General features: G+C 35.5%; 2 protein-coding genes across 4 annotated transcripts; one reads left to right on the top strand and one right to left on the bottom strand.

The window, feature by feature from the left end:
- Nucleotides 1-4,561: 4,561 nt before the first annotated feature.
- On the bottom strand, nt 4,562-8,149 carry LOC122281212 (primary amine oxidase-like). Of its 3 annotated transcripts, none has more exons than XM_043092555.1 (4): nt 6,592-8,141; nt 6,378-6,491; nt 5,326-5,873; nt 4,562-5,058 (listed from the first exon to the last, which is right to left on the bottom strand). In XM_043092555.1, the coding sequence occupies exons 1-4, from the start codon at nt 7,912-7,914 to the stop codon at nt 4,848-4,850; spliced, it is 2,196 nt and encodes a 731-aa protein (XP_042948489.1). In that variant the 5' UTR covers nt 7,915-8,141; the 3' UTR covers nt 4,562-4,847. The 3 variants fall into 3 exon arrangements, 2 of the variants coding, with proteins under 2 accessions (XP_042948489.1, XP_042948490.1); XM_043092556.1 differs by having other exon boundaries at nt 6,600-6,784; XR_006230183.1 differs by lacking the exon at nt 4,562-5,058 and having other exon boundaries at nt 5,778-5,873; nt 6,600-8,149.
- Nucleotides 8,150-17,970: 9,821 nt separating this feature from the next.
- On the top strand, nt 17,971-19,841 carry LOC122281726 (UDP-glucuronate 4-epimerase 3). Its single transcript, XM_043093474.1, has one exon. The coding sequence runs from the start codon at nt 18,138-18,140 to the stop codon at nt 19,446-19,448; it is 1,311 nt and encodes a 436-aa protein (XP_042949408.1). The 5' UTR covers nt 17,971-18,137; the 3' UTR covers nt 19,449-19,841.
- Nucleotides 19,842-22,097: the final 2,256 nt, after the last annotated feature.

Genomic DNA, 22,097 nt, shown 5'->3' with positions numbered 1-22,097 from the left:
ATAGGGTAGAATAATGTATAGCGACTGGAATGTAATAACGAAAACCATTATGTGAAAGAATAGGGAAGGCCCCCCAAACATCACTATAAATTAATTCAAGTGGTGCCGAGGCACAATTCTGTGACTCAAAAAATGGTAATTGACGACTTTTAGAACTAAGACACATAGGACATGAAAAACTGGACTTAAAAAGGACTACAAGGAGAGAAAACTAAGATAAGACTTGACGAACAATTTTTAAAGCTAGATGACCCATCATGGAGTGGCATTAGGGAAGCGGGGTTCGTTCTTCAACAAGCACAGAGGCATGAGAATCCTTATTGGAATCAAGAAATGAGTAAAGCTCATTCTTACTTGGCCCGTGTAGTAGAATGGTCCCCGTTGCTCGATCCTTCGCAAAAAAACAAAAGGGATGAAATTAAAAAATAAAAAATAAAAAGTATTAGTAGCTATGGTAAATTCTTTAACAAAAAGTGATTTTTTGTTGATTTGAGGGACATGAAGAATATTATGTAATAGAAAAGAATATCCAAGGGTAGAAAGTGTAGATGTGACATGGTGAATGATGGTTAAACCACCGTCGTTACCAATGTGAATTTAATTTGAACCACTATATTATTCACCATTGACATTGAGATCAGATAGATATGAAGTCAAATAATGTGTCACGCCAGTGTCATGATACCAGTTACAATATGTTGATCAATAGGGACTGATACAATAAGACTGCATAGAGGAGAAGTCACTTTGGTAGGACTCATCGTAATGGTGGTAGTGAGAGCAATATGCCCCGCTTTTACTTGATAGATAAGTCGAGCACCAGACATGCCATTGGGGCCTCAACCATGATTTGACCAGTTGGAGGCAGAACTAGAACCACGACCAATAGACCCAAAACCAGATGAACAACCATTACAACTACCTCGAGAACCATTGAAATGAAATGCGACTTAAACACCAGCCACAATGAGATCATCAAATGTTTGATGATGTTCCATGAGATCATCAGCAGACCTTGGCTTGATAAACAATCACGCTGGCTCTCGCATCAATCTTCAGGCGAACTTCCCAGTTTACAAATGCCACTTCCTAGCGACTCGCAAGGATTTATGAAGATCATAGTAAGGGAGTACATCCCCAATTGTCTCAAGCCCGTCATGTAAGCCACATCCATGCAACCCTCTACGATTTATGAAGACCAAAGTCAGAAGCACATCCCCTCAGCATCCCAAGCAGATCACGAGCGCCTCCTCCCCCCGAACTAGGAAGGATGGATTGAATTTCTCCACTAAGTTCTTTAACCCTATTATTTTTTTTATCAAGTTGTCGCGATAGAATTTAATAATGAAAAATGCATATACAATTTCTACACAATTCGTTATTAAAATATTAATTTATTTTAAAGTTATTTTAATTTTATTTTATTTTGATGATTTTGAATTTGAAAGATAATAATATCTTAATAGTGAGTTGTATAAAAGTTGTAGTTGGGTTGTGTGCATATCAAAATTATGGAGTTTGAGGAAAAAACCTAAGTCCAAAAATCACCCTCAATCATGCATGAACTATTAGAATATAAATTATTTTAAGATATAGCTCTCCTTATTGATACGTTATCAATCCTAATTTCAGCACAGGATTCCTAACTTTCCAAACATAATGGGTAGTTTTTTGATAGAGTCAAATAAAGAAATCAGGTGACAGAGCATGTGTTGGAATAAATGGATATTATATTCTACAGAAATGCTAAATATAAGCGTTTTGTATAATACATCACTTACTAGGAGAGATCTATTGTATTCATATTAAAGATATTATATTTTTTATAATTTTTTATATAAATTGATGTAACTTCCACATTCAATCATTTGTTTAATGTTCAATTGATAAATTTGCAAATAAATTTATTTAGTTGTGGCTTGGTAGGAGGCATTGAAGAATGGACGTTGCTACTATGCCGCGCGTCTAGCATTGTGTGAGTTCTATAGTGTATTTGTATTTTTTAAAATATTTTTAAATATTTGTAAATATATATATATAAATTTACTAATAATTATTTTTTTAACTATTAAATAAAAAAATATTAAAATAAACCAACGGTCAAACTGAAAGATCAGGAAGGGCAAACCGCATAGGATCTTTTTCTTTGAAAAATACGTACTTACTGATCAATCAGCAGATAAAGAGTAATGTTACATACAGTTATTTTTATGCATTTTTTGTGCATTCTACTGATATGTATACAACCAATCATATCATTAGAGTGTATAAAAGAGTCTGTAAAAATGACTGCACATAAAATTTTCTGCAGATAAATTATTGGGAAAGAAGATGGAAAAAGTTATCCCATGGCAGTACTGCTTCAGTAGTCTCGTCTCATCGTATCAGCACATTGAAAAAACACAACATTTCAAACCACGTAAGAACAAACGATAATGTTAAGATGACTATTAAACGTATCTATTAAATATGTATATTAATATAAATAAATATTTTTAATTCTTAAAAAATAAATATATATACTCATTAATAATTATTTATTTAATTATTTAAAAAATAAAATAAAAATATATGAATAGACATATTTAATAAATTATTTAATAGTCATATTATTATTTTTTAAGAACAAAGATGCTTTTCATCTTAATAAAAAAGCTTTCGTCACTAAATCGAGTGCATGCCTGCTGTGAGTCCATATAATTCAGCCAAAAAAGGTTAGAAATTCAAGGATTTTTTTATAATAAAAAAAAAAAATACATGGACTCAATTTGTTTATAATTTGAATTTTTTTATAATTATTGTTGTTTTTATAAAATAAATTCGAATTTTTTTTATAATTATTGTGTTTTTTCTAAAGCATCTTAACTGTGCTTCTAGAAAATTCAAATTCAAAGTTTCCGGCCCGAAAATCCGGCCTCCAAAATCAAAATCAAAATCAAGACTTCACTCTTGTTCACTTGTCCTGATTTTCACAAAGTTCACAGGAAATCCGACTAGATAAATCTAATGCGATTGAGAATGCATACGTCATTGATAATTTATCAAAGGAATTGAATACAAAAGGCTTTCGATTTATTTACGTTTAGATGTTGAGGTAATTTTAAATAATTTGAATTAATTTATAAATAATAATATTTTATATTAGATATATTTAAATATAAATAGATTGAATATGTATTTGAATATATAAAAATTAAGATGAGTTTAATTTTTTTATTAAAAAAATAATAAATTTTATTAATAATTAATTTGAGATAGATTGAGATAATTTTAATAACTAAACATATTCTAATATTCACGATCTATAAACCGATATGAGAGTAAATTAAGAATTAATACTTATTGTAACAAAATTGGCTTAAATAGGCCAACTCTATTAGAAATGATTCATAAACATATCAATTTCGTGGCAACTTTGTTAACTTTCATAATCTAGATAATTAAAATGTGTTTTTTTAATTATAAAATAAAGCTCGAAGACCATGTTAGTTTTCTTTTCTTTTTTTAACCCTCAGTAATTTAATGTTAGTAACTAGTGTTTGTTCATGTAGATGAATTAATTTATGGGATCATAAATTCATTTTGCTTGGATAATAAGTGTTGAGAAGTACTTGGAAATCATGTGTAAAGGACACTCAAATACATCCTGGCTTTATTTTTTCATTCCTTCGAGTGGAAATTGCCACAGGGTTCAGATATGGATTTCACACTTTCAGTATTATTACCAAGAAGAATCCAGCCATTACAATTTCTACTCTAAGGCTATCCAAATCTGAGCTCTACACAGAATAGTATGAAGTAAGAACTAATGAGGATGTGATGCTTTTCACTTCCTTTAGTATAGACAATGTAATAATGGTTTCCAAATGATGCCGATGTGCTTGGCCTATGAATAAAAACCTTAGTTTGGCATTTCCTTCTTCTTCTTTTGCCACTAAATGACGTGGTTTTATAGTCAACAAAGGGTTTTATGGGCATTTTGCATTGTAATGTTCATGTAGTGGAAGTCTACATCATCTTCATCTGTTCTTAAACATTGAAACCGATCAAGCGTTCTCCATGACTTTTGTTTCCCGTGAATATGCCAAAATGTGCAGTGCGATATACACAATTAGCAATGGAACTCTTTTTACAATAAAGCAAAAGAGCCAAGACTTTGGTTAGTGGTATAAAGAGAGAGAGCAATAAGAGTAGAGAGTATCGTGGCTATTAGGAAACTTTCACTATCAGAACCTCAGTTCCAAGTCAGCAGACTGCTCTCTATTCATCCTTTAATTATATTTTACTTTGCGATTGGTAAAAAGGAATTTGTTTCTTTCATTAGTTTGCCAACTTCTTCTTTTACAAGATTCCCGCGTATTCAGCTAATTTCTGTTTGAGATTGATTGATGATCTTTGAGAGCCAAGACGTGTGAATTGTCTAATTCCACCACTCCAAGAATGTATAGGCTTCTTAGCTAGATTTATTATACCATATATATGCTTAACGCCAGAACCACGGACTTCTGAAGTTTTAAAAAACTGGAATCTCGATCAAAGATTCCGAAATGGTTCTTGTCCGAGATAGCAATTCATTTATTTATAAAATTAGGAAAATATATACACATAGATATTAATAGTACACCAGCTACGTTTACATGGGAAAAAAAAAAGAGTCCGGCTATGCTACTTCGTATTTATTGAGTTCTGAAAATAAGTAGCATATGGATACACCAAGTTGTACTGCTATGCTACTTCAAATTTACATATTTAATAGCAAAGACCAAGAACTACTTCCTCTCAAAGTTTAAACTGTAGCAGCAGGATTGCAAACAGGGAGATCCTTCTCAACGTTACTTCCTCAAAGTTCAAACTGAAGCAGCAGGCTTGCAAACAGGAAGATCCTTCTCGACATTAGGTGGGAACCGAAGAATAGGATTGCTCTCAAAGAAATTTACCGGCTTTAGATCAAAGCTTGATGACACAGTTGGCATAATAGGGAAATCCTCCTGACATGGAATGTGATGGAAGCCTAGTGTGTACCATAGAACAATGTCCTTATTCTCAATTGGCCGATCCCTGCAAGATCAACTCCATTAATAAGAGTATCTCAGCCATTGAAATATTGAATAGTCGAGTTGAATTGGGTATATCAGCATCTTCGAGTTAGGCAAAACTCCAAGCACATTAGATACAATCTGCCATTGAAACAGATGGAAGAATGCCATGTTGTGTGGCAAGAAGTTGATGCGACAAGCTCATATTTCAAATCATATTCCTTATAAACATAAAATACTTTCCATAGTTCAAATATAAGAGTATAAATTCTCAAATAAATAAACAAACCTGTCAGACCATGTTGCTAGGGTGTCTTCGCCATGGCTCTGGTAAACAAACAATCCACCTGCCCATTGCTCACTTTGATTGTATGGAGTGACCCATATTTGATTGTTTGTAAAAGCACCCCGTTTTTGTGGATGGTCTTCAAGATCAAGCAAACTAGCAGCTGTGCCACCAGGAACAACCTTATATCCAACCGGGTTCCCAACCCGCGTCTTCTTTGAAGGGTTAATCACGTGGAACTCAGATGGGTCATAGAGTTTAAGCTTAATTTGCGCATCCTTCTCAGTCTTGGCCACATTTCTTACGGCTTTCAAGTAGCTTTTCCTCGGGGATTCACCCGACGATGTCTGTTGCCTCTTAATATTTACATTAACAAAGGAATTATCTGAGCCATCGATATCCATATCGAGATAGAATGTGATGTAGTGGTCATGCATAACCCCAATTACATTTTCTGACAAAAGAGTGCCATAGAGATTTTCTTGGTTGGGAATTTGGTTAATGTGGTTGTAGGAGGTACCTTTCACCATCAAAATGCCACTAAGTCCAACCTGAGGTTAAAAATTAATAGAAATAAGAGATTGATTAGATTACGAATGATAAAGACATCAGAGTTGCAAGTGTACCGCCAAAAAGAAGGTAACATCATTTAGCTCAGCACCATATATCCACTTGTTACATGGGAACCAAAAATAGGATCTTGAGAGGATAGATAAATCATAGACATCATTCGAGGTCGTTCGTTCCTTTCTTAGGTAGGGGCATTCTATTCTAACATTAATGAAATAATTAGATTTGTGTCTTCCCAGAAATTTAAGCTATTTGAAATGATATTTAACATAGTATCAGAAAATGATTTAATCACTTTCCAATTGATTTACGAAAATTAACAAATTTGTTAAGGGAAAAATGGTCATCGATCTCTGGTTCATATATCATCAGCTTAAACCTTAAACAACTTCTAAAACAACCTTTGATCTTCTTCTTTTTTTTCATATCTACTAAAATTGCACTTTAAAAAAATATGCACGAAATTAAAATGACTTGTGACATACCTTAACTCTGATTAGCCCATCTGTTTGGAACTCCCAATCAACAATGTAATCATAGTTTGCGACCGATGCCACCATTCTAACCACCAACGTCACCTTCGGCCTCACTTCTCTAATCTGCCAAAAGAAATTAAAACCAAACATAAGAAGTTAGGCATCATAACACGTGGATTCGCATGCCAACAGACAAACTAATAGAAGCCACATGATTGCTTACATCCATACCCGTGATCGGGCTCTCCGAGTGGCGCCAACCGATGTCGCCGGCATAGCTCTCGAATACGCAGATCATGTTAGATCGAACGTACGGTGTCCCATCACCCGCCGCAAACACACCGTCCATGTAATGCGCGTTCCGTGGACAATCGTTAAGCGGTTCGAGCGGCATGGCTTGCAACCCGAACCCGTATTCGCCCGCATCCATATAAGTCTTGAAATACCATGCATCGGTGGGGTCCATGTAAGGCACAAACAATTCAGAAGTAAAGCCTTTGTACATGACGTCCCTTAGCTTCCCGGTATCTGGGTCCAGGACCCTGGCCCGAGAAACTATTACGCCGGCTCTCGCGTCGGGTTTCAGGTGAAATTCCCAGTTTGCCCATTTGACTAGGTGTTCGTCTTCGATGGTAAAACTCGGACCCTTTGGTTGCTCAATGGATATCGGGTTCGGTGGGTTCATTGCCTGATGGAGCTCCTGAACTGAATAACGATAGTCTGTGTTGGCGGCCTTTGGAATTGGTATCTCCCTGCCCTTATCCGATATCTCCACCACTTGTTTGGTGTCCAGGTCAACAAGCACGGTCAACCCTTCGATTGGTCTCATGTAGAAGTTCGCAGTGCCCTCCATGGAGTAGCACTGTACCTTAATCAACCTCCTGTTCTCCTCAGACTTCCCGTACCACCCCGTCGAAATCGGCAGGCACGCGAGGTCCGCAAGATCAATTCCTCGCTGGACAATCGTGCGGTTGAAGTCCGCGTTGGCGAGCGGAGCAAACGGAGACAGGGTCATGTCCTCCATCGTCATCGTGGGGTAGCCGGAGTGCAAGCCGGTTTCTCGCACGACCACCTGGCCGGTGCCGAGATCGACGGTCAACACGTGTGACTTGCCGCGGACACGTGCCACAACTGAGGCCTTTCTCGGTAACAAGGGGTCGCCCTTTTTCCATTTCAGGACGAGCGGTTTCTCGGGCTCCTCGAGGTCGATCGAGTGGAGAGAGTAGCTGGAAGACGCGAAGAGCTCGTGGGAGGAGAGGATGGAGCGGACCTTCTTGAGTTCTTGGATAGTCAGGGGGTCTAGAGGGTGGTGGGGTGTGTCTGACGCATGGTTGTGGTGGCGCTTGCGGTTCGGAGGCTCTTTGAGCAGGTTGGTTTGTTTAGTTTGGATGCGGTTCTTGGAGGTGCACCACGGTGAGTTGGTGGCACAATCAAGGAGGTCAGTCATGCGTGGCGGCGCGTAGGGGAGGTGAACAAAGGTGAAAAGTAGGACAAGGGAGATACTGAGAAAAAGAAACGAGAAGCGGAGGACGGTTCTGGCTTCCATGGCCTATCAGTTTCTCTCCCCCCCCTCTCTCTCTCTCTCTCCGTGGAAGGAGGAAGGAGCTTGACGGCTGCGTTGAGAAGGCTCTCAGTGACTATGTGGGGCAGCGAATGATTGGAATTGTGAAAGACCAGCTTGAAAATTTGATACGGATATACATACCCGGAAGGTAGAGGACCATCCAACTGTGGACTGTGGAGTGAACAGTGGCATCTTAAAAGTAAAGAATCTTTTCTTTTCTTTTTCTTCCCCATCCTTTTTTTTTTCGCCTTATGTTTGAAGAATCAGGATTTTTATTTCTGCGCAATAAACCAGAAGTGTTTAAAATAAACAAAAAAAGCAAAACAAAACAAAAAGCAAAAACAAAGTGGATTTTGTATAGGAAAACACTGCTTAGCATATTTTTCACCAAATTTCTTAATTCATATGTTCTCTTTATATATTTAGGCATGAATTTTAGGGATTTGATCTTTTTAATTAAATCATTAAGATATTGTCATGTTAAATGTTTTTTCATCCATTTAAGGTCAAGTTTTAATGAGGGGTTAAAGTAACACGTTTCATTGTTTGATGGTCAAATGTTTTTCTTTCCTAAAAAAGTGTTAGTTTGAGAAACTACCTAAGGCCTGGTTTAATTAAATAAAAAGATGCTTATATTTCATTATATTTTATCTTAGGAAAATGTTAGGGGAGTTCCTTAATCCTACGGCTCATGTATTTTAATCTTTTTAATTTATGTTTTACTTAATAATTAAGAAAATAATTATTGATGAAATTATATAATTTTTTATTTTTTCTTAATGATTAAATACGTTAAAAGAATATTTACAAAAAAACTGATAAAAAAAAATATCCTCAGATTTGTGCTAGCAATACACCCAGAGGTAAGTGTTGGGCGGCCCTCCAGCACCATGCCTTATCTTAATATCTAACCATTACAAATATAAACACTTTTCAATTTCCAACTTTTAACTTTTTTATCAAATTATTATCTAATCCTAATTATTATAAATTTTTAAAATTTTTAAATAAAATACAAATAATAATTCAAAATTTTTAAATTTCAAAACAAAAATTATATTAAAAAATTATATTCTAACAATATTTTAACTTTATAATATTTTTACTCTATTTTTTTTCTCCTTTTTCAAAACGTCATAAAATATTTAGACTCAAATTATTTCACTATTATTTACAAATCAACTCGCTACTATTCACAAATTATCTTAACTCATCTCATTCCAACTCAATTCACTTTCCAAACCAAACCTAAATCATAATTTATCAATTTTACTTTTATCACATATCTCATTTTCTATATAATAAAACGAACCAAGTGATTGATGTGACAGGCATTTTTCAGATATTCATATGTATAACATGGATGTGACATTATATCATTTAAGAATCTTTATTACTCATCATTCCACGTACTATACTTATTTTTATTTTTTTGTTTTATTCATCTTAAACTGATTGAGTTCTTTTACTTATCATTCATACTCTACATATTTAGTAAAGGAAAAAAAATTAAAAATTAAAAATATTATATGTAGTGTATGGTGTGAAAAGAGAAAAGCTGCGCAGCGGTCGGGCTGCTTTTCTCATTTTAACAGCCCACCTATCAATGCCCGACACGTAGGTAATTACAAAAATTTCCCGTGTAACTCCTCTCACCCGATCACCCGATTAGGAGACCCCCTCTTCGTTCTCATTTCTTCCCTCCCCAAGGATTGAGGTCTCACCCAGACGGCTGCAGCGGTTGACGAGCAGACGGCTACGGACCCAGGCGATTACGAACCCAGACGGATCTCATCTCTCTCTCTACGGGCCCAGACGACTGCCCAGACAGATCTCATCTCTCTCTCGGTAACCTCTCTCTCTACCGACCCAGACGGCTACCCAACTCGACCCAAACGAATCTCATCTCTCTCTCGGTAATCTCTCGCTCTATGGACCCAAACGGCTACCCAACTCGACCCAGACGATGAACAGATCGAGTTAGACGGTGACGGAGACCCAGTCGGTGACGATTTATCAGCAAGTATTCCTAGTCGAATTCAGTGATGCATCTCTCGGTAATCTCTCTCTCTCAAAGTCTGTCTGATTAGCATGAAGCCATGTAAAATGGGGTTTTTTCGTAACAACCAATCTACTCCAAAACTTAGATAAACTTCACTCGGCTTCAACGCATCTGATTTATTATTCGAAAATGTCCTCAAATGCCTTACCCGTAACAAGCAACAGGTTCCACGATCATGATGAAGAATCCGATTTTGTGAATTGAAATACTTGGCTCGAATAAACGTAAATGCCTCGCTCGAAAAGCTCAAGAAATCTAAAATGAAAATAATGTAGGTGGGTTTCTATCTTTGATGGAGAAGAGCGGCTTGTGTGTGGTGAGGTCTAGCTAAATTAAGTTATAATTGCTTACGTGTCATGCATTGATAGGAAGGCTGCTAAAATGAGAAAAGCAACCCGATCACTGCACAGTGCTACTCGTGTGAAAATAATAAATAGAATTTTTCCATTTCCAATAATTGCTTATGAAACCAATGTCGTGCTATTTGAACATTCAAATAACAATATGAGTCTCGGAGATGTAAGTTTGGCATAATTATTTTTTTAAAAGAAGTACGATATATCATTAAAAAATATATTTTGATGTATATAAAATCTATCTATTTTTTAAAGGACAAATATATAAAAATGGTACATTTTAAAATTGTATATATTATTTTTCTATAAAAATAATTAAACGAGACAATTAGCATAATTTTAAAATTTTGAAATTGATTTGATCGAATCCATAAGGTCATAAATAACTAAATAATTTAAAAAAAAAAAAAAGGGCCGGACAAAAAATATACTGGAATTTAGTTGTAGTGGACAATACGAGGATTCCAACAAGATACATTTTATTATTTATTATTATTTCTTTCCGGATGGGATCAAGTAATGGAATCTCGTTTAAGTTCTAAGTGGAGTCGCCCATGCTTTATAGTTTATAGTAAGAGCAGTGCTACATCCACCGAGGACGTAGCACGAGCTCAGTTTCGAGAAGTGCCTTATTTATATATATATATTTTTAAAAATAACAATTTTTTAATATCATTAAAAAAATATTTATTTAACCATTAAGTAAAAAAATATTCGGGATACAAAGTCGAGACTCCCATTCGCTAGATTTAGCATTTCTATATTTATTTTCAAGATTATTATTATATAATAATTCTCTGATTTTTGTCCATTATAATATTAAAGCCTCACCACTCTTTAAAAGAAAGAAAATGGACATTAATATATAAGATTATATGTATCCAATCGGATCGAGAGGACGGGCCAACCGGCGAAGATCCACAAGTTGTATCAGCAAAATTTCAAACATCAATCTTCATAACAATTACAACATGGTAGCGTACAAAGAGTAATTACTCCAGTGATGGCCTATAGCAATTTTGGTTGAATTTTCAAACCCCCCCATACCTATCTATCTATCTATATATATATATATATATATATATATATGGCCACCGCATGTGAACGAAACAATTGTCCGCTGAATTATTTTTGGAGATTTTTTCATTTGACTTTTTAATATGAAAGAGGCGGCTATTGAGTAACTCATTGTCGAAGAAAACTGGTGCTCCAATAGAAAGGAAACTTGCAACGCAAAATCACATCAATTACCTTCTCATATCATTGAAAATTAAAAAAACAAAAAACAAAGGATGCCCTTGCCCATACGGCATTCCAGCCCAGCCCAGCCCAAAGGGCATCATCGGGAAGTAAGTGTCAAAGAGCAAGGAGGAGGGCGCCAGCTAAAAGAACAATAAGAGAGGCAGCAAAGCAAGCGAGATACTTTAAAGAGGAATCGGATAAACTTGATTTCCTCGCCTACCATGTACGAGATACAATAAAAGGGGATATGAGATATGAGGAGAAGGGATTATGAGAACACAGATGATCGTTTTCAACTGCAGAACGAGAGCTTCAAGGTATTATTTTTTCTAGAAAAGAGGTATCCGATCTTTATTATACAAAGAGAAATAAAAAATTATGAAAAACCGAAAAATATTTATATTATAATAAATTTACCCTCCAAATGATAAGTAGACATACGACGGGGCACCTTACCACCACTCCAATTTTGTCATCATGGGCTTCAAACCGCCTCATCTAGTTATTAATGGCACAAAATTATATATAAATTATGAAATGTACACATTTGTAATAATATAATTTATTTTAAAACTACATTCATTTTAGTTAAAAAAATATTAAGATAAAATTTATATTAAGAAATTCATTTCTCGCTTTATTATATCATTTATCTTTATCTGATGAGGGAATTACTACTAACATATTAGGGTAATAAGTTCAATTTAAATTTTATTTCCATCTTTCTCAAAATAAGTAAAGCAATTAAATGATATAAAAAAAAAAACCAATTATGTTAGAAAAGATAAAATTAACAAGAAAGAAAACCAAATAAATAAATAAATTTTCTTGTATGTATATAACCTCTAGCCATCAGAAAAAGAGATCAAAGATGCCGCATGTCAAAAATGAAGCTAAGCTTTCAAAGCTTTCAACAGTACGATAAATACCTAGAACTACCTCATATAATTGTTCACGCAAATAACAAAGCTTTTTCTAACATAAAGCATAGGGTTTGGCAAAAGTTATAAAGCTAGAAAGAGAGATTATTGTCACAAGGGGAAGGGAAATCTTGATAAACACAGTGGCTATGTTGATCCCTGCATATTCTATGAGTTGCTTCAAGCTACTTGAAGGATTTTGCAAGGATCTTAAAAATATGATGTCACAGTTGTGGTGGGGACAAAAAAATGAGGAGAAAAAAACTCATTGGGTGAACAAGCCAGAGTAAAATGTGTGAACCTAAAAAGGAAGCAGGAGCGATGGGTTTCAAAAATCTGAAAACTTTCAACATAGCTTTATTAGCTAAACAGGGATAGAGAATAATGAGTAAAAAATCCACTTTGCTGCATAAGATTTACAAAGCTAAATACTTATACTTATTTTTTTGAAGCCAAGCTGGTCACTCACCATCTTATGCCTGGAGAGATATATGGGAAGCTAAGAAATGGTTGAAACATGGTTGTAGATGGAGAGTGAGGAATGGAAGAGACATTAATCTTGGGACAAATTATTAGATGGACAATAATACACTTGCTACCCTTTTACCATGACTTTACTTCTCTCATTGTATTTAAAATTTTTAATTTTTTTATTATTATTTTTAAGTATTTTTTAACATCATTAACCATTAAGGAAAAAAAATACAACTTCACTAATAGTCACTTTCTTAAAACTTGCAACAAAGTTTTTTGGAGGTTGGTTTGGATATTCATCAAAAAGTGGAGTGTCTCATTGACAAGAATACAAGTTGGTAGGATATAGAAAAAGTTAACCATATCCTCCCAACTAGAGCTGCAACATAAGTATTCAAGATTATCTTCAGTTCAAGTGAGCAACATGATAAGCTAATTTGGGAACTAGAGAAGAATAGGGTATACAATGTGAATGATGCTTATAAATTGTTTCAAACAATGGGAAAAGAAAGCAAAGAAGGTGAAAAGCTCCTATGTCGAAGAACAAAAGCATATATGGGTAGGGGTGTAACTGGTCCGGTTTGGTCCGGTTTTGAACAAAATTTAAGACCGAACTGGTATATACCACTTTTGCATTTTTCAAAATCGATTATGCACTGATTATTTTCCTAAACCGGTACTCTGGTTTTACCGGTTTTCGGTCCGGTTTTAATATACTATATTATATATTATATAATATATATAATATAATATAATATAATATATAATACTATAGTGATAATATATTGTAGTAAATTATAATTGTATTATAGACTATAATGACATATTATAATATATAATATAATGATATATTATATTATATTATATTATAATATATAGTGATATAGTATAAATATAACTATTAATATGCACTATATAATATTACTATAACTATTAATACAATAAGAAAAATTATATAAAATTTTAAAATTTAATATTATATTAATTAGTAATTTATCATATAGTACAAAACTATTTTATATATAGTTATATATTATATATAAATATTCTATACAATATAAAAAATTAAAATATATATATAAATCGGTCCAGTCCGTTTTAGAAAAAGAAAAATTAAAACTCGACCGATTTTAACCGGTTTTAAGAAAACTAAAACCGATACCGAACCGAACCAACATCGGAACCGGACCGATGCCACCGGTTTGGTTCGGTCCGGTCCAGTTTACCGGTTTATCGGTTTTTTTTTACACTCCTATATATGGAAAGTGTTGTGGAAGTTACATTTCTCAAACAAGGTGAAAGTTTTTACTTGGAGAGTATGCAAGAATAAGCTACCCACAAAAGCTAATTTAAAGAAGATGGGGGTACTAATGAATGAGAGCTGTCAGTTTTGTTGTGATGAAATGGAAGATCTTACACATGCCTTATATTACTGTCCAACTATGAAAGAATGTTGGGAGAACCCGAGTTTATACATGCAAACTAAGGCAAGAAATATAGAATTTGTCGATATAGCGAGACAGGTGCAAGCTAGAGGTAACAAGGAGCTGGAAAAGTTTTTTCTTATTGCTTGGGGCTTTTGGCATAGAAGAAATCAAGAAGTTTATAAGAATAAAGATGATCTAAAGTGAATGATGTCTTTATCTTTATTGACAGATCATAAAGAGGTTAGGAATTGTGCAAAGCCGACTAGTAGAGTTAAATGCAGTTGGATACCTCCCCCACAAGGAGTCTTGAAGCTCAAGATAGATGGAGCTATATTTCATGATCAGCAAAAAGCAGGGATGGGAATCCTACTTAGAGATGATAAGGGAGAAGTTATTTTGACCGCAAGTAAGAAGGAGTTTGCAGCCAATGACCCTATAGAGATTGAACAATTGGATATTTTCGGAGGACTTCAATTCTACCTTCATTGGGGCATAATTGATCTTATCGTAGAAAGTGGTTCACTATTAATGGTACAAGCACTTCAAGATAAAAGAGAGTTTATGTCTTTAGTGGGTAATCTTATTAAAGAGACTAGGTTTGAAAGTTCTGAAATTTTTTCAAATACAAAATTCACATCTCATCTTATTATTACAACTTTTTCATATTTCCACTTAAAATATAATAAACAATTCAATTTTTTTAAATCTCGATTCAACTTTTTCAAATTCTAAAACAATAATAATATTAAAAAATAATATTTTATTCAACTTTTAACTTTTATCTCAAACTAAAAATTCTCATATCAACATCCGAACCTAACCTAAAAAGCTTATGAAGACCTTCAGGAACTGCAAAATACAGCATATTAGACACATGGGAAATGAAGAGCACACAGACTTCCAAATATGCTTGGCATGTGTATGATCTTATTTTTTGGGAGGAGCCATTCCAGATGTAATTTCATCTGTTATTTGGATTGAGAAACAATGTTTGTAATGCTACAGTATTAATGAAGAAATCTTGTTATGAGATTTTTTTTTTTTTTTTTTAAATGGAAACCGAGGCAAGAAGTCTAAGAATATAATAAAAATCTACAAGTATTTCTTGAACTTTGATCTTCTTTCTTAAAATGTAATCTTCCTGATGAGATCTTGAAGAATTAAATTAGGTAAATTCAGTCATGTGATTCATCAATTAAATAATTTATATATAAGAGAAACAGCCTGACTTTAATTAGAAAACAAGGTTCCTCATTCAAGTGTTCTTGTAAAAAAGGCTTTGCCTTCTTTCCAAGTTATACTTTTCAGCTTCTTGCCACGACTGTTTCAACCGAACGTCTTCTTCTAAATCACCTTCCATCTTAATCATCTTTTCTCTCTATTTTCCTTTCTCTTTCCTTTCATTAAATCTTATGACCAATTCTAGCCCTTAAAATAAGTAATATTGTGAGTGTGATTGGAGAAGACAAACATCAAAATGAAGAATAACCTTACCTGTAAGGAAAACCTAATCACATATGGCTGATGCTCCAAAAATACTAGTTAATAGTACAATTGAAATCATATTAAAATCATTATAAAGAGTAAGAATTTCTCTTCTAAACAATGTCGAATCTTATAGACCACTTACATTTATTATCAGTGTAAAATATTCACTACAAGAGAAGCGGGCTTTTGTGACCGATTTTGTAGAAAATAGTCCTTTTGATCACTAAATTTTAGTTACAAAAACCCACTTCTCTTGTAGTGATTACAGCGTTCAATAACAATAATTATATAAATATAAATATTACAATAACTAGACGAACTAACAAAATTACCTAATTTCTTTCACTTGCCAAAGCTGTACAAGAGGTGCAAGCAAAGTTGCAAGTCATGAAGACTCACTCGTTAGGTCATGAAGCCACTCAAACCATAAACTCACAGATATCACCTCTAGGCATGGACGCAAACATAAAGAGCCTGGTTTGAGAAAAATTAAATGAAAGAGGATGGTAACATACTAACTTTCTTATTGATATATGTTATTTTATTATTGCTTAATTAAATCTAAGCCTTTTAAAAAAAAATTGGTTGGAATTTTATTTTTAAGTACCACACTTATTAATATAAATATAGTATTTATCATCTCAATATATGGATGTAGTAAAATGGCAACGCAATTTTTTTTTTCTTAATAATGGTTAGAACAAATTGTATATAATATAATATCTTAAAATTTTTATCTTTCCCCCTAGTCCAAACAAGCATGAGTATCATTTCACAATTTACGAATAATAGTAAAATAGTTTGGTAATGATATGGAGATAGTTTGAGTTGAATATTTTTTAGATTTTGGAAAAATAGACAAAAGGTTGAATAAAAGCTATTATAAAGTTAAAATATTGTTATAATATAATTTTATAATATTATTTTTATTTGGAGATTTGAAAAAGTTGAATTGTTTTTTATTTTTTGTTTGAAAGTTTGGAAAAATTGTAATGATTAATTTGAAAAATTTGTAATGATTAGTTTGAAAATTTTGTATTTAAATTATATTTGGAAATAAAATGAGATGAGATGAGATGAGATGAGATAGAAATTTTGCATTTAAATTATGTTTGGAAATGAGATGAGATGAGATGGAAATTTTGAGATGAGATCTATTGCCAAAGTTTTGAGGGAAGTGAAGAAAAGTAAGGAAAAATGAGGGAAAAGAAAGGAAGATGAGAGAGTTGAGAGGGGTAGAGTTGCAAGTGTCAAGGCCTTAGGACCTCTCGTTGGGTTTTTGGTGAGGAGGTTAGAGGTAAAGAGTGAAAGAGAGTAAAAAAGAAACTGAAAAACAAAGGGACGGCCAAACAGCACTTCATTGTTGTGTTGTACCTATTACAATTAGTGTAGATGTTAATGAGATAAACATAACCAAACAAAAAACAAAAAAGAGAGCTCCAAAGGAAGGGATTAAAACACTTAAACTACAAACCATCTCTCAAATTTCTCATACCATTTTAACAAAGATTTTTCAAAACAAAAATCGAAGGTCGATTGATACACGAGAAAGAGAGTGATACCAACTCATGACAGAAAAAAAATAATAATTAAGAAAATGGCATTGAGGGCGGATTCGATTAACCCTAATTATACCTTCCAAACATTTTACCTAAATAAACGTCTTATCATATAAAGATCAAAAAAATTAAATATTTATATTTATTTATGTGTAATTATTAATCAAAATTAGTGAAAAGATGAACCAAAAGTATAAACATTAACATACATCATATTTAGAAATAATGCTTGTAGTTATGAGTGTACAACTAGCGTGTAATCACTTTAAAAAAATAATAAATACAAAATTTTTATAAAAGAAAAATTAATTTTTTAATAATAAATTTTATATTTTTTTTAAATAATTATACAGCGTTGGCACACTTTACGATTATATATAATATTATTATTTTTTTTTATTATTTGGTGAAGAAAACACGGCATTTCCCCGACTCGGCAAACGTTCCCAATCTGCCCTTGTTTGAATTTTTCCCTTAAAGCGACACCCTGTTTCTGAAGAACGCCGGACAGCATCGTCGAGCTATAGCGCAACACATTCCCAAACCCATTTTCTCTCCAACCAAACACGCCATAATCCAACCCCAACCCGCCCTCCCCCCCTCTTCCCACACGAACCCAGAAACATTTTGAACCCTAACCCACGAATATCCTCCCTGTAATAAGAAATTTAAGGCCAATGTCTCAGCTCAAGACCACAATTTCCCGCCTTGATGATCTCCCCTCCACCCCCGGAAAGTTCAAACCGGACAAACACACACCGTACGTTCAGCGCCTTCGGTTGCACTCCAAAATTACCTTCTGGTCCTTCTTTGTGGCCTTCATCCTCCTTTTCTTCTTCCTCACCCATCCTTCGGTGGCCCCACCTTCGTCCTCGCGCCGAGCCCTCGGGTCCGACTCCTGGGGCGGCCGCGAATGGGAACGTCGGGTCAGCCGCTCGGCACGCAAGCGGTCCGACTCCGGCCTCACCGTCCTAGTCACCGGCGCAGCCGGCTTCGTCGGGACTCACGTCTCTGTCGCGCTCAAGCGTCGCGGCGACGGCGTGCTGGGCATTGACAGTTTCAACCATTACTACGATCCCAGCCTTAAGCGCGCCCGCCAGAAGCTCTTGGAGCGTGCCGGGGTGTTCGTTGTAGAGGGCGACATCAACGACGCGTCGCTTCTTCACAAACTCTTCGACGTCGTGGCGTTCACTCACGTGATGCACCTCGCCGCGCAGGCGGGCGTGCGCTACGCGATGCAAAACCCGGGCTCCTATGTGAACAGCAACATTGCCGGGCTGGTCAACCTTCTGGAAGTGTGTAAGTCAGCGAATCCACAGCCTTCGATCGTGTGGGCATCGTCGAGTTCGGTCTACGGATTGAATTCCAAGGTACCGTTCTCGGAAAAGGACAGGACCGACCAACCGGCGAGCCTTTACGCAGCAACAAAGAAAGCTGGTGAGGAAATTGCACACACTTATAACCATATATACGGGCTTTCTATCACAGGGTTAAGATTTTTCACGGTGTACGGACCTTGGGGTCGCCCGGACATGGCGTATTTCTTCTTTACAAAGGATATTCTAAAGGGTAAGCCAATTACGATATTCGAGGCTTCTGATCATGGGACGGTGGCCAGGGATTTCACCTATATTGATGACATTGTAAAGGGGTGCTTGGCTGCCTTGGACACGGCGAAGAAGAGCACTGGAAGTGGTGGGAAGAAGAAGGGTCCGGCGCAGTTGAGGGTTTTTAATCTGGGGAATACAGCACCGATCCCCGTGACCGAGCTTGTGAGTATATTGGAGAAGCTTTTGAAGGTAAAGGCTAAGAGGCAAGTGTTGCCGATGCCCAGAAATGGGGATGTGAAGTTTACCCATGCGAATATAAGTTTGGCACACAGGGAGCTCGGATATAGGCCTACAACTGATTTGGAGACGGGGCTAAAGAAGTTCGTGCGGTGGTACCTTAATTATTATTCCTTGGAAAAGAAGAAGAGTGCCTGGTGAAATGTTTGAATCTTTGCTGCCCCTACAAGTCATTGTACTTTCTCTTCTTGACATGAATTACCTGCCTTTCGCTCTCATTTTCCGCATTTATTATAATCTCGATATTGTCATGAAAGGGATTTAACGTCCATTGATTGGCCATTGATATGCATTTTCTTTAAGGGCGTGGCAGGTTTATATCAAGAGAAGACTTGAAGAAAATTTTATTTCTGTTTACCACAAATTGCTGCTTTATTTAGGGTGTTAAATTTAGTTCAGCGCTTGTACAGTCCATGACCGGTGGTAGATGACAAAGATATCCAATTTGTGGACTTCATTTCATCATCTCGATTGCAATTGAAATAAAAAAAAGAAAAAAAAAAACATTTTTTGCAATGGGAATTTTTACCCTTATATCCCTTGAGAGATGTATGATATCTATATTTATGTTTCCGCTATTTTGGTATGGATTGACTGCACCATGTGTTTATAGTTCACTTTCTGTTTCTGATTGGAAAGACCTTGAATTCACTTGTGCAATGGTGCTTCTATTACACTCTTCATCCTCTTGATGCGTAGATTTTAATTTCTTTTTTCCTTGTTTTGATAAGTAATAAGAAAATTTTATTCATACGAATGAAATAAGCATAGCCCGTGTACACAGGAAGTTTACAAAAGAACACCTAATTACATTCTAGCTAAGGAAAGAAAGTCATGGATATTGTTTCCATCAAGTACAATGGCTGAAACCCACAGCATTAAAGTGCGCATAAAAAAATTCTGAAGCTCTTCCATTGTGTGCTCCCTATTTTCAAAGCATCTCTCATTCCTCTCTGACCATGTACACCACATGATATACAATGGGATCATCTTCTACACTGCTGCCACTTGGGGACAGCCTTGAAGCTCCTTCCAACAAGCCAATAATTCCACCACCCGCGGAGGCATTACCCAAGCAATATCCATTCTTCTAAAAATCTCATTCCATAGCCCCCTTGTGACCTCACAATGCAATAGTAAGTGATCTACAGATTCTTCCTGTTTTTTGCACAGATAGCACCAATCCATCACTATGATTCCCCCCTTTCTCAGATTTTCCGTAGTCAAGATCCTCCCAAGAGCAGCAATCCATACGAAAAAAGCTACCTTAGGCACCCGTGATCTCCAAATCCTCTTCCATGGAAATGAAACATGGCCATGGGTTGACAAAATCTTGTAGTAGGTCCTGACTGTACATTTTCTTTTTTCTATTTTACTTTTTTGTAATATGCTATAGTTGCTGGGAGTGCAAGTGCTCTTTGATCAGTGTTGTTACATGAACATTCCACTCTGGCATAAATCACTTGGCCAGTCTGTAGGCTATGGCATCCAATGTGTTGGATGCACGGTATTGTGAATTGTACACTTTTATGCCTTTGTACTGTAAGGCAATTAAGAACAGAAGAGAAACTTTTACTTTAGACATAAATTAGGATCTTTATTGTCACCCTCTTGGAATTGCTTCTTCAGGTGACAGGGTAGGCTGTCCGTGTGCAGTTTGGTGGCTCTACTGATCTAATCGGTTCCTACCATTTTGATTGGTTCCCGGGGTTAACATTCTATACGTTAGTTTATTCTTTGAACTTTTTTGTGTTGGTTTTAGTCTCACGTTCTACTTGATTGAAAAGAACTATTTGCTCATCTCTGATCAGAATGTCAACACATGGGACAAGATGCCAAAGTCACAGGATGTAGAAATCCTTGCATTCCTTTGATGGTATATTTTTATCTTTGCTCAGAAGATGTTGACATCTTTGCAGGGATTGCCTGTAGAAGCAGGAGATCTAATAACTTGGAAGCTTGAAAAATTGTATGACAGGGCTACAGCTTTCATTTTTGGGACCAATTAGTGGGTTGAATACAATCGTGCTGTTGGTAGTTTAAGAAGTAGTTCAATACCTTGCTGGTAGAAGGGGATCGAGCCATTCGATGGCCTGTTCTTTTCTTTGGGTTGGTTTTTGTCATCCTTGTTTGCTATTTTCTCATTGTTGTTGGCTTTTCTGAGGTACTCTAGCCAGTGGAGTTTTTCACTTTCTTTATGTTTTTGCACATTTGGATTCTTAAATTTTTTAGCTATGAGAAACTTGTCCAAGATCAAAGAAAGATTAAGAAATTAGAGTGTTTGCAAACCAGGTCTGACAGATGCTGGGGAATGCCTGCTCATGAAGCCATGCACGGATTCTTGCAGCAATGTCTCCAAAATGTTGGACTGCATACTGTTTTTGCAATGCTCAAATGGAACAGTGCTAACCAGCTTACTGTCACTGGTATGCAAATCAGATTATATACTCCGGGGTGGAGGTTAGAGGTCCTTCCTATAGTTCAAGAGTTCTAGTACTGGGGTTGCGGTCCGTCCATTAGTTCGATGATTCTTCTTCGCCGTTTGGTGGATTTCCTTCCCTCTGAGTGGGATATTGCGCTTATAGCATCTTGCTCCTGAATTCTGAAACCGAGCCATATCTAACAAGAAAGGGTATTCTAGAGGGTACGTCCGAAAAATTGCTGGCAATATCTGGACAATCGTTTGGTTGGGTTAAGCTGGTTCGGACAGATGAGACACAGAATTCTCAAAACTTCTCATATATTCATTCTCAAATATTATTCAGTAAAAAAATATTTTTTAATTATAAA

Source organism: Carya illinoinensis, chromosome 11 (assembly GCF_018687715.1).
Source record: "Carya illinoinensis cultivar Pawnee chromosome 11, C.illinoinensisPawnee_v1, whole genome shotgun sequence".
Classification (NCBI taxonomy): Eukaryota; Viridiplantae; Streptophyta; class Magnoliopsida; order Fagales; family Juglandaceae; genus Carya; species Carya illinoinensis.
The sequence above is the reverse complement of the archived record's forward strand: the minus strand, read 5'-3'. Positions and strand labels throughout refer to the sequence as shown.